Consider the following 13,132-nt stretch of genomic DNA (forward strand, 5'->3'; position numbering starts at 1 on the left):
AGTTTTCATTTCCCCTCTAATCGAAGTCAGTCAGTCAAATCGACTCCCACCACTTCAAATATTCCCCTGAAAGATCTGTTTCACTCGTGCATATGTCGTATCACGGGAGCTAGTGCTGTTCTAACTTTTCAGCTCGTGTTTAAGGTGTGAGATCACAAGTATGTTCTTAACTGAACATTCTGATGCTGATGTCACAATCACTACTGGTAACTGAAATGAATGGAGTTCTAGAACATTCTAATGCTGATGTCACACTCAATACTGGTAACTGAAATCAATGGAGTTCTAGAACACTGATTTAGAATTTTTGGGAAAAAAAGGCTACTCTTCGTAGAGCATATTGAACACAGCAAAAGCTGGCATCCACGAACGTCGAAGGGAGGCTTCGCGTGTGAGGGCCCCTTTGAGATAAACAGACGCACCGCAGACCTGGCGGGCCCTCTCCTCGCACTGTAGCCTCGCCTGCCAGCCCTTGCACTTATCCGCCGTCAGCCTGGCGAAAAACCGCCGCCGTTCAGAGCCTGAAACCCGACCCGCTTTTGGACTTGCGCGGTATTTGTTAAAAGACTGCATCCGCTCTGTGAGTGGGGGTCTGAGGTGAGGGCAGGGACTCACGGCGGCGGTTCGGACGTTATAGTCCCTAATTTGTCGAGCGGCAGGAGGCCGCCTGTGCCTCACCCGTGTCTGAGCTGCCTCATCTCCGGCCTGACACGACGCGCGCGGGTCCCAGATGGTAAGAGCTAGAGCTGCGATCTCCAGACCTGACCATCTGGGCTTCCCAGACTCTCCCCGCCCGCGCCCGCACTGACGTGTCACTTCCTGTCGGGGTCCCCGGGGCGCCTGTGCATTTCCTGAGCCGGGCGAATCTCTCCCGCGGGCGGAACCACTGCGGGTCAGCTCGTCTGCCGGGGGGGAAGGCCAGCGGCAGCACACCTTCCTGTCCCGGGCCCTGCTGCAGCAGCCACTGCAGGGGAGACACGGGCGTGTGCCGCGCCCTGCTGCAGCCTCGTGTCTGCAGAGCCCAACCCGGGGCCAAACCCCATCTGAGGGGCATATACATTTGACATGTTTGTCATTTTTGCAGACTCTTTTAACCCAAAGCAACTCACAAGTACATAGGTTCTCCCACGAGTTAAAGACATCGAGTCCATAAATAGCGAAAACGCGCATGAAAGGCTGTTCGCAATAAAAGGACAATAGTCTTTAGTAAATTCTGTCCTCCAACAGCAGCCCATGAGAATCCTCAAAGAAACTTGTTTCTAACCCAAAGTGTACCTCAAGAGCAAATCATTTGATGTATTATTGGTGAAATAATGCATGCTTGTTCATAAGTTGGAAGTACAGTCATCTGCAGGAGCTGTACTTGCATGGAAAGATTGAAAATATGGATGTTTTAGTCTCGCAGAACCCTCCCCCGCACGCTGGGAACCATGGGAAAGCCGTGCAGGATTTGAAGCGTTGCGTTGGATACGGATCACAGAGTCATGGGGGGGGGGGGGGTGTTTTGGGACGGTAGCCGAGGTGCACTGCAGGTAGACCCCCAGGGCTCCTCACCCAGGGTGCTTTTCACAGAGAACATTCTGGAAGCAGGAACTGCACCAGTGGGTTTAGCAGGACCAGGCAAAACAAAATACACTGAAATGCATTATGTGACAAAATGGCGGTGGTAGGTTGCTTGCCAGTGTTCACGTTTGTTTGTGTTCGAAAGCACAAGTTAGCATACTACTCCTGCCAAATTTCAGGCTGATTTTAATTGAAATTTAGTATGCGGTTTCGAACACAGCCAGAGTTGCAAAAACAGAAGCGATCACATGTAAGCATATGAAATGCATGCGTGCAATAAACATTTTGAACTCACAGGACCCTCGGTGTTCTACGTGATGAGGTCACGGGGAGGTCACAGGTCACAGGGAGGTCACAGGTCACTGGGAGGTCGCAGGTAAACCCAACGGGCTGCAACACGGGGCCCCGGAACCCGACACTGCTGACTCCAGACCGAAATAATGCTGCATGTTTGCAGATGAGGGAGAATAATTCATACATTTTTAATAAGCAACTATTTACCTGGAACACACACGCACTTTTCATTCTCTCTGCAGTGCCGCTTCTCCAGTTACCTCTTTCCTTCAGGACTTTCGGAAAGAGCGCTGTCGCCATGTTGTATACCTCAGGGAGCACATGCTATATAGAGGTGACTCTCAGTGACTACAAAGTTTGGCCTGGGGGCCCCTGGGACAACTGGGTTGCAATTGCCTTCACGGAACTTCTACCTTGCCCTTTTCACGGAACGTCTGAAAAATCTTTTTGTTTCCGTTTCCGTGGCAAAGCAGGTCGCGCAGGATCACCGTCCTCTCGTAAATATTCACGCGTGCCACGGCCGTTCAGCGTCTTCTTTGAAGCGAAACGTAATTCTAATAACCAGTTTCAAAGGGAAAACACGAGTTAAAGGTGCAATGGGCGATTTCGGACTCCTAACGGTCAAGAGAGGAATTGCAGCAACAAACACCTTCAAACCACAACACTGTTTATCTCTCCCCCTTCTCTGTGAACACACTGATGTTGAAAACCCCCCTCCCCCTCCACGCCATTGGCTGTGGCAATTAGAACCAGTTTTCAACCAATGAGCTTGAATTGTTGTACAGCTATACAATGTTTTGATACAGAGTGCCGGCCCATCAACTGTGAAACCAGAATTTAAGGACTATAAACATAGGCAGAGGGTGAGTCAGCATGTCAGTGAGTACTTTTTCAGTGATAGGAAGGGATTTACAGGGGCGGCCTGTAGCGTAGTGGTTAAGGTAAATGACTGGGACACGCAAGGTCGGTGGTTCTAATCCCGGTGTAGCCACAATAAGATCCGCACAGCCGTTGGGCTCTTGAGCGAGGCCCTTAACCCTGCATTGCTCCAGGGGAGGATTGTCTAATGAACTGTACGTCGCTCTGGATAAGAGCGTCTGCCAAATGCCAATAATGTAATGTCATGTAATTTACATTGGTCTGGAACGATGTTTTAACACAAAAATCTTACCTATTGTGCCTTTAATGTAAAGGAGTGCTGAAACTGAGAGGGGACTCAGCAGACCACGCCCGTGCTGATTGTCTTTGTGTCTGCACTGAGCCCGCTCTCCTGAGACGCGCACACACACACACGAGCCGCCTCTCTCAGGCTAAAAATAGGAGCTACGAGCCTTCCCCCACCACGGGGGAGCAGGGAGAGGCTGTTTAAGGTAAGGAGGTGCCGTCACGCGTTTCTCCGTGGTGCTCCAAGCGCGTCTCGTCACCGACCGAAAGATGAAAACCCCTCATTTCAAATCCGGACCGTCTGTTCCGGAACATTCTTCGTTTTGCGTCACTTATACGTCTGCGCCGCCTGTAGACCACCACCATTTTGTTTTTGCTCAATAAATTTGTTTATCTGGGGAGGCATTTCATATTTGTGAGAAAATGCATTTCTGTTTTTTGTTTTTTTTAACCCATGTCTGACCCTGCCGTTTGATGGAAATCGATGTTTTGCGACACGGTTAAACAAGCCCGGCTGATTTATTTACAAAGAAACGATGTTCCCGCCTACGTAAGTCTGCATAATGGAGCAGTCTACGGCCGTAAAAAAAGCAAAACAGAAAGAGAATATCGGACGGACTTAAAAGCTATTGTCAAACAGCCCGTTTCTACCAAGAGCTGGTGTGTTGTGCTGTGGCACTTTAAGCGGGATGAGGGGGGAGCTGGACGCTGAATATAATCATCTCTTTTTGAATGTGAAACCGCTGACGCGATCGTAAGACTGTGCAGACAGCTGATGTATATTTCCTCCTCGGCACCAATGCGTTTGTGTCCATCCCCTAACGGTCGAAACGGGGCTGAAACAAATCTCCGCAGTCCCGGGGAAATGAAACGGCGTTTTGTTTCTTTCCCTCTCTGCAGACGCGTTGAGAGAGCGTTTCAGGCCTTGTCTGTAAGGGCCACGGGGATATATTGACCCCCCCTCCCAACCCAACGCACATCTCCGTAAGCTGATTATGTGTTCAGCGTCCAGCTCCCCCTCATCCCGCTTAAAGCCCCGCAGCACAACACCCCGGCTCTTGGAAGAAGCGGGGCTGTTTGAAAATAGCTTTCGAGTCCGTCCGAGGTTCTCTTTCCGTCAAGTTTTTTCCGGCCCCTGTTTAAAGACGGCGATAACGGTCCGTTGCTGTGGTAGCGCAGACGCAGGAGGAGCCCTCCGTCGGGCCTTGTGCGATTTGAGGAGCGTGCAGGCCACGTCCTGGTACCGTGGGGGAGGGAGGGGGGGGGGAGGCGACAGAGGGCTGATGTCATGCGCGATGGTGGGGGAAGACCGCAGAGGAGCGCGCTACTGAGAGCGCTCCTTCCTGTCCGCCCAGTCAGCGCCCCGTCCCGCTGTGACAGGGACATGAGGCGGAGATGACGCGTCATCACCCTCCACCAATCGCATTCAGGCTTCTGCACGGCTCTGCCCAGCCCAAAAATAGGGCACCGGAAGAAAAAGTATGACTTAAAAGGAATGAATCAGTGAATAAATGGCGCGTTAAAAAGGTGTTACGGTCAGAGAGGCAGGTTGGAGAAAAAACGTCATTGACCAAAACAGCGATGAAAGGAGCTTCACACACACACACACACATACGCACACACAGTCACACACACACACACACCACACACGTGCGCGCACACACACACACACACACAGTCTCACACACACTCACACACATACGCACACACGCTCACACACACACCCACCACACACCACACACGTGCACACACACACACACGGTCTCACATACAGGCTCACACACACTCACACTCACACTCACACACACACGTTCACACACACACACACGCTCTCACACACACACACACACACACATGCTCACACACACACACACACACACACACACACACACATACACACACGCTCTCACACGTCATTCTCTAAACGGGCGCTTTTGCCGTCTCCGTGTCATTGCCCTCGAGTGAAAGCTCCATTTGTGTTCAGTAAGACTGTGGTCCGACAGCTGCACCCTCTAGACCAGGGGTGTCAGACTCTAGTCCTGGAGGGCTGCAGTGTCTGCTGGTTTTTGATGTGTTTCAGCACGAGAGATACTTTCAAAGTCTTTCATTGGCTAAAGAGTCCACACACCTTGTTCTCAAGGCCTTAATTGGCTGCTTGATTGAAAGGAAACCACAAATACCAGCATGCACTGCGGCACTCCTGGCTCGGCTTTCACTGAGCCGACCGACAGCTGACCTTCATGCTGTGAATCGTTCGGCGAGCGAGTCGGGATGTCGAGATTCCTCATTAACTGGGCAGCACGCACCCCGAGTTTACACACCGACGCTTTCCGGAAATCAAGAAATGCGCCGCCGCGGCAAGAACGCAGTTTCCGGGAAGGAAGCGGGACCAGTCCGAGGTTAAGCATGCAAAAAAGCCGTCCAGGTGTGCGGCTAAGTCCCAGGAATGTGTCCCACCTGACAGTGAAACACAAAAGCAGGTATGGAGAGGAAGGCTGGGCAACTGGAGGTTGATACCCCCACCCACCCACCCCACCTCCATCCATATGTCCCACATTCCTGGAAACCCGATGAAATCTGAGCCTCCACAATCGATTTGCCCCCATCTCCTCCGACCTTCCTATCTTCCCAGATCTCTCCCTTTCCCCCTCCTACTCTCTCCCCTACTCCTCATTGAGAGCTTCATATAAATTATTAACGCATTTAGGAGTTCATTCTTCATCCAGGAGGCTGGCTTTTCCCCCGAATAAATCGTACGGTTCTTGCAGACCACCTCGCTTCCAGTCTGTCGTCTCATCCCTGGCTGTACTGGGGTGCTCCATTTCCTCTGTAAGCCAGCGGTCTATTAAAACAAGGTTACAGTTTCAATGCCGCTCGACTGTACGTGTAGCCTACAACACACAGGCTCTGTTTACATTCAAGGCCAGTGACTTAAAAAAAAAAAAATCTTTTTTTTATTGACTTACATCCCATTGCCTGGATACTAGAGTACACCATCCCTCTTGAATATTTCATGAATACACTGCTATTTATTTGCTGGCACGCACACACAGCGTAATACCAGGGACTGGTGTAGGCTGAATTATGCACCCTTGTTTGTTATTATGAGTTGAATGCCGGAATCCTTCAGGGTGCCACCACGCCAATGTACAGCCGTTGTCTGATGCTATACGTATAGTAAATGGTTGGCATTTATATAGTGCCTTTATCCAAAGCGCTGTACAACTGATGTTTCTCATTCACCCATTCATACACTCTGCGATTGGCCGCCATGCAAGGCACCAACCAGCTCGTCAGGAGCATTTAGGGGTTAGGCGTCTTGCTCAGGGACACTTTGACACAACCAGAGTGGGATCGAACCAGCAACTCAACTACCAGACGACTGCTCTTTTACTGCCTGAGCCAATGTCGCTTCGTATATCAGTGTTTTTTGTGGGGTTTTTTCTGTTTGTGATTTCCAATTGGGCGGCACGGATGGTGCAGTGGGTAGCACTGCCACCTCACAGCAAGGATGTCCTGGGTTCGAATCCCCGTCGGCCAGGGCCTCTCTGTGTGGAGTTTGCATGTTCTCCCCGTGTCTGCGTGGGTACTCCGGTTTCCTCCCACAGTCCAAAGACTTGCAGGTTTGGTTGATTGGGGAGTCTAAATTGCCTGTGGGTATGAGTGTGCCCTGCGATGGACTGGCGACCTGTCCAGGGTGTATTCCTGCCTTTCGCCCAATGTATGCTGGGATAGGCTCCAGCCAACCTGCGACCCTGTTCAGGATAAGCGGGTTAGGATAATGGATGGATGGACGGATTTGCGATTGTCCGAGTTGGCTTTTAAAAGAAATGTCAATAGCTCTAAGGAAGGGCGATGGCTGATACAGCTGGCCACAGAACAAGCCAAACTAGAAGCCACAGCCAACTCGGGGTCTGCGTAAGTGCATGAGCTTACATGCAGCGAGCTAGCAGAAAGAAAAATGTGACCAGATCACTTTCATATCGCAGCACAGAGTCCGTGGCCTGCCGATGGCCACCTGAGCCCACCGCAATGCTTCGATTGTGGGGCATTTGCTCAGAGGCGTGATGTTCACTCTTCTGGACCAGGAGAGCGATGACTGCCGGAGCCGTTAGAGCTTTCGTGTTGACAACAAACGCATGACTGGACAGCGATGCAGTTTCCATGTCATTGATATGTATTTTGTTGTGGAACATTCATGGAAATAACCTGAATGTTTATCTCGCCGTTTCTAAGTTGAATTAGGATTCATGAAAGCAGGTCCGTCTCGGGTGAAATCTACGTGAATCTGTTGGATTTTATGGTCACAGCTGGGCCTAGGGAACTGGCTGGTTGAGATGTAGATCATGAAGGTTTTTTTTTGTCTGTGTCTCTCCCTTCCTCCCCTCTCCCCGCTTTAGGACTGTCTGATTCTGGAGAAGAACGATGTCCACCACGCAATCTGCTCCTTCCAGGACGACTTCCAGGAGTTTGAAATGATCGACGATGACGACGACGAAGAGGAGGACGAGGAAGAAGACGGGGAGGAGCGGGAGGGTGGGGTGGACCCCGAAGGACCTCCCTCCCCATCGGCCTCTCCGCCCCCCTCGCCAAATTTGGGAACGCTGCAGAAGAACCGTCCCACAACCCTGAACCTCAGCAACGCGGTCTCCCAGGTAACCGCACCTGACATTCCGCCCGTCATTGGCTGGCATTTATATAGCGCCTTCATCCAAGCTGCTGTGCACTTGATGCTTCTCATTCACCCGTTCACACACACCACACACACACCAGCTCATCGGGAGCATTTAGCGGTTAGGTGTCTTGCTCAGGGACACTTCAACACACCCAGGGCGGGACTGCTCTTACCGCCTGAGCCAATGTCACCACTGTCATTGTATTCACCATGGCTGTTCTAGTAAATTCACCAGTCTGTGAAGAGGGCATGCCCGTCAGTACCTGTCAGTGGTGACTGTGATTGACGCTTCGCCTCCATCTTGTTCGTCTCTGTGCCCCCAGGATTCCTTGAATAACAACGGCAGTTTCTCTCCACGGAAAGCCAGTTGGCAGGACTCTCTGCGCAACTCCACCTCGCATGGTGAGTACTGGAGACATGTGCAGTTGATTTTCTGGTTTGAATTATCTCTGGAGAAACGTGCTAATCCAAAGATATCGGTGTGTGGGGGATTCACAATTTCTGTTGTGAATTTCACAGAATGCTTCCTCATACTGTCGCGAAGCTCTGCTGCAGATGCACAGCAGTCTTGTGTTTCTGGAAGAGACCTTCCTTCTGTCTCTCACTGGGTAGTATCTCTCAGGAACATCAATACGCAGCAGTATCGTCCTTTGCATAAGCAATTTGCTCATTAATTGAAGGGACAATGCTAACCGTTGAGGGAATTGGTCTTTGGTCATCTCTTTTTGAAGCCACTGCTGAAATAATGAGAAAGAGGCTGTGTCTTTCATAGTCATTACCTCTGAGTTAATTTGCTTTGCCACGTGCTGCTCTGGGATATCATGTTGTGAGAAAATGCTGACTATTTCAGAGGAGAATGTAAAAACATTACTGATGTAATGAAGCTTGGTAGATTATATAACATCTCACTGGGACTGGGGGGTTGTCTTGTCTTTTCTTTTCCCTCTGTAGGACGTTCGTCTCCGACCCATTCTTGTCTTGAGGATAGCACCCATTCCAATGGGCAATGTACAGTCACGGGTTCTCCCCAAACACATCCCGAGGACACTGGGCACAAGCCCCTCCTGTACGACTTTGAGGGCAACAGAAGGGAAATGCCGGAATGCGTTCAAAAACCGCCTGACCCTCCCGTGGAAGACCACAACATGAACATCCTCTCTTCGCCGCCATCCCCACTCTATTCACCGTTCTCTGACCGCTGGATGACTCCAAAACAGTATCTCTCTTCGACGGGGTCTTTCGGTCAACAGAAAAGGCCCTGCAGCCCGGATGCCGGACTCGCGCCCGGCGCTGAGGCCGGCAGCCCGGGTGCAGCCACCCAGACCGCCGACGAGGTGTCGCAGTGCTCCGATACGGAGGTTGACCATGACCTGAACAGTGACTATGCCAAAAGGTGCCGGTCTAGACAGGCTAACGACACGTACACCGTCACCACGGATTCGGCCCTTGACCCCGAGCTGGAGAACGACGTCACGTTGGACGGCACCAGCAGGTGCCTCACCTCCACGGCGCCGGCAGACGGCGACGCCGAGACCCCGCTGTCGGACGAGGAGCTGGACAAAGAGTTCGAGATAGACGTCATGAGCAAAGAGAGCTACGACCTGGCTTACAACGAGAGGTCGTCCTACGTCGAGTTCCCACCCATCGAGCCACCCGAGCGGGCCTCTTTCTCCAGGTATACCACCTCTTCGTCCTCCTCGGACCAGTCCGAATTGGACATGGACGGTGCCCGCAACAGACACCGTTCGATCATGCAGGGTCGCCCGCCTGCCGCGACCTCCAGCGACTCGAACTCCCCGACCTCCGACCCCGGCATCGGCGACATGGGCAGCAGGGACGGCGAACGGCCGTACACGGAGTCGTACCCCAACAGCGATGAGCTCAGCTCCCCGAGCTCAGACTCGGACTCTGACGTCGAGGAGGAGCTGGAGGCCGCCTTCGTCTGCGGCGGCCCTCTGGCCGGTCACATGATCTCGTCCATCTCCGAGACCGAGCTGGATCTCACCAGCGACGACAGCACCAGCGACAGCAGCTCGTCCCGCCTCACCGACTCCATCGACGAGGCCAGCTCCCCGACGTCCGACCAGGACCTGGAGCCTGAGCTGGAGCAGAACGGAGGGATAGTTGCGGTCCAACTGGACCCTGTGGAGGATGAGGTTCCGTCCCCAGCCTCACCGGAGCGGCTCGACGACGGGCTGTCGCCGATGAGCGTTGAAGGCGGGGCGCTTGAGGAGCACGCGGCGGACCCCGACGAGACGCTGCCCCCCTCCGAACTCTGTGAGGACGGGCTCCACAGACCGCTGGTCCTGAAGATCGAGCCTGACCACAGCCTGGAGATCTTCCAGAGGTCCTTCTACCTGCCCGTGGGACCCAGGCTCATGTCGGCCCCGGACGACTGCGACGACAGCAACAGCGAGGGCGACTCGGAGTCGGAGTCGGAAGACGAGCTCAGCGAGAACTCGGACTCCCCCTGGCTCCTCAGCAACCTGGTCAACAAGATGATCTCGGAGGGCTCGACACCCATCAGCTGCCCCGAAGACTGCTTCAAGAGGTCGGCTTCCATCTCCCCATCCTCAGACCTGGAGATGCGTGCTCGCAACGACCCGTTAGATGGCCAGCTGCAATCTGCCAAGACAAAGGACGACCTGCAGGTCAGGATCTCGGAGGAGACCGGCACAGACCCAAACCTGAGACCGGGAGCTGATGGCCGAGAGGTCCCTGTACCCAAAGACAAGATGAGGAACGAAGCGGACTCAGGGAAGAGCAGCCAGCTATCCAGCCTCTTTCTCAGCAACCCCACCAATGACACCATCACACCTGTATTCATGGGCCAGTATAGCGCTAGCACGGCGAGCCGAGCCGCATCTCAAGCCCCAGACCTCGAGGCGGCTCACCCCGACGTTTCCAAAACCTCTGCGGCTCGCGCGCTAACCGAACAACCGAGAGGAGGCGACGCGGAGCCTGGCGACGGCAGCCGGGCTGGGGCAGAGGGGCCCGGGGCCCTGTGTCCCGGAGAGGGCGTGGGCCAGATGGGGAATGGCGGGAGCGAGCGGCAGGGGAACGCCAGCGCGCTGGGGCACGTGACCGAGGCGGAGGACGTCCCGTCCCCGACCGACTCCGGCGAGGACGAAGAGGAGCCGGCCTCTTTCTGCGACGACTACCTGGACAGCTCCCCGCCGATCGACGAGAGCGTCCCCCCGCCGCCCCGGCCGCGGCACCTGGACGAGTCGCTGGCCTACGACTCGGTCAAGTACACGCTGGTGGTGGACGAGCACACCACGCTGGAGCTGGTGAGTCTGAAGCGCTGCACGTCCGTCCTGAGCGAGGACAGCGAGAACTCGGCGATCGGCGACTACGACGACGACGACGAGGAGGACGACGAGGACGAAGACGGCGCGCCCGAGACCGACCGGCCGTTCGGGTGGGGCGGGGTGCGGCCGGAGGAGGAGCCCCTCGGCTCGTCGGAGGACTCCTCCCCCGAGGCCGACGCCCACTTCTCCAAGAAGTTCCTCAACGTCTTCGTCAACAGCGCCTCTCGCTCGTCCAGTGAGTACGCGCTCGTCCTCGGGGCTGAACGACCCTCGCTCTCGTCTCCCGGCAGCGCAGAGCGAAATTAAGCCTCTTTAAAATCGTGAGCGTCTTAGTTTGCTTTATTTAAGTGACTGTGTTTCCAGGAACATCACCTCCCCCTTAGAGAATGTTAGTCGCTTATCAAATAATTATGACATTTCGGTGCCTACAAATGCTCATGAGTTTTAAAAATATATGTAAATATATATATATATATATATATATATATATATATATATATATACATTATTTAAAATCATTAAATCTCCCAGCATGAACCATAGACATAGATATGCCTACTTTATTAAGCTGCAAATCCAGCTCTTTTTTAAATTGCAGGCCAGTTGTGACTTGGAATCTCCTTCATGCAATATGCATAAGATTAAATTAATGCTTCCAGAAATGTCATTAGCTCGATATGTGGGTGCCTTTTTTTTTTTGCCTGTTCTTCTGAAAATAAGGGATTAATATTCAATTACACCCTGACATTAATTAAAGTACCTTGGGATTGTGCAAATAATGTCACAAACGCGCTCGGTGAGGCTGTTCTTTGTGCATCTGCCGATAGCATCTCGTTAGCGTAGATTAGGAAATTACTGGGTGTCAGAGCGTTGCTTGGTGGTTTAACTGGGAGACACTGCAGAAGATTACCCTCGCTAATTAAGATGTGCCTCAGAAGCCCCATCTAATTGTATTTAATTAATGTCATTTTCACTTGGAGAACAGACATGATACTAATCAGACCAGCTACTATTCAAATACATAGGACAGAGAATTGTGTACATAAAAAATACAAAAAAAGGACATAAACGCTCAGGATTACTCTGATTACTGGAGCCAGATTAAACTATAACACTGACGCAGTTCATATTCATATCTGTCCGACAACTTCCATTTTTGAACGGGCATTTTTGCTTCGTAGCTCCGTAAACAGTATGGCTGAGGTTTGTTATTGGTTTGTCGTGTTGATACCGTTCCTGGCCTTGCCACTGAATGTTGTATAAAGTGATTTGACTGTTTGTGAAATTGATTTTTTTGTTGATTTTATTTCCCTTATTGTGTTTATGGCGTCGCCCTCCATCAGTCTGCTGGGTGGGTGGCCTGAGGGACTTTGCTTCCCTCAGTGAAGCCTGGAAGGCAGCAGCTTGTAGAACTACAAAACTAACCAAGACGGGCTTAACAAACTAGCTAGCACAGTAACACAGATACAGATAGATTTGATAAATAAAAGAAAAATAAAAACGTCCTGTGGAGAAGTACAGTACTGTGCAGTCTTAGGCACCCTAGACTTCATTATATATACAGTACTGTGCGGAAGTCTTAGGCACCCTAGACTTTATTATATATATATGTTTATTTTTGTGTGTGTGTTAGTATAAAAGAACACATTTGAGATTTCCACATTTTCATTTTCCAAAAGATTTTATTTTAGAGAGACATTTTTGTAAAAAGTAACATATTACTGTTAGCAATGTAAAAATGTAAATGTAAAAAAAAACTTTTTACATAAAAACTTGATCAAGGCTGTCTGAGATCAGAAGCAAGAAGCCGCCCAAAGTCTGCAGAAGAACTGTTCTCCAACATGCCGATTGTCTTATAGAACTGCAGGACAGCATTGACTATTTCAGACAAGTGATGCAGTTTTAACGCCGAAGGGTGGTCACAAAAACTATTGATTTGATTCAGTTTTTAACTATTCCGCCAAATTACTAACATGTAATGTAAAGTGGATAGTGTGTTTATTTAGGACCTCTCATTGAATTATTTTTGAAAGAATCTTATCTGTACAGAATGTTATACAGGGGCCTGAGACTTTCGCACAGTACTGTATGTGCACATAATGTGTGGCTGGCTGAGGTGCACCTG

General features: G+C 51.5%; 1 protein-coding gene across 1 annotated transcript in view; it reads left to right on the forward strand.

The window, feature by feature from the left end:
* LOC133119294 (C-Jun-amino-terminal kinase-interacting protein 2-like) overlaps positions 1–13,132 on the forward strand; it is a 63,493-nt gene that overhangs the window by 33,507 nt on the left and 16,854 nt on the right. The window contains exons 3-6 of the mRNA XM_061229822.1: positions 7,422–7,676; positions 8,020–8,098; positions 8,648–8,802; positions 8,914–11,242. Coding sequence (XP_061085806.1) covers positions 7,422–7,676; positions 8,020–8,098; positions 8,648–8,802; positions 8,914–11,242 — 2,818 coding nt within the window. The remainder of the gene's footprint in view (positions 1–7,421; positions 7,677–8,019; positions 8,099–8,647; positions 8,803–8,913; positions 11,243–13,132) is intronic.

Source organism: Conger conger, chromosome 19 (assembly GCF_963514075.1).
Source record: "Conger conger chromosome 19, fConCon1.1, whole genome shotgun sequence".
Classification (NCBI taxonomy): Eukaryota; Metazoa; Chordata; class Actinopteri; order Anguilliformes; family Congridae; genus Conger; species Conger conger.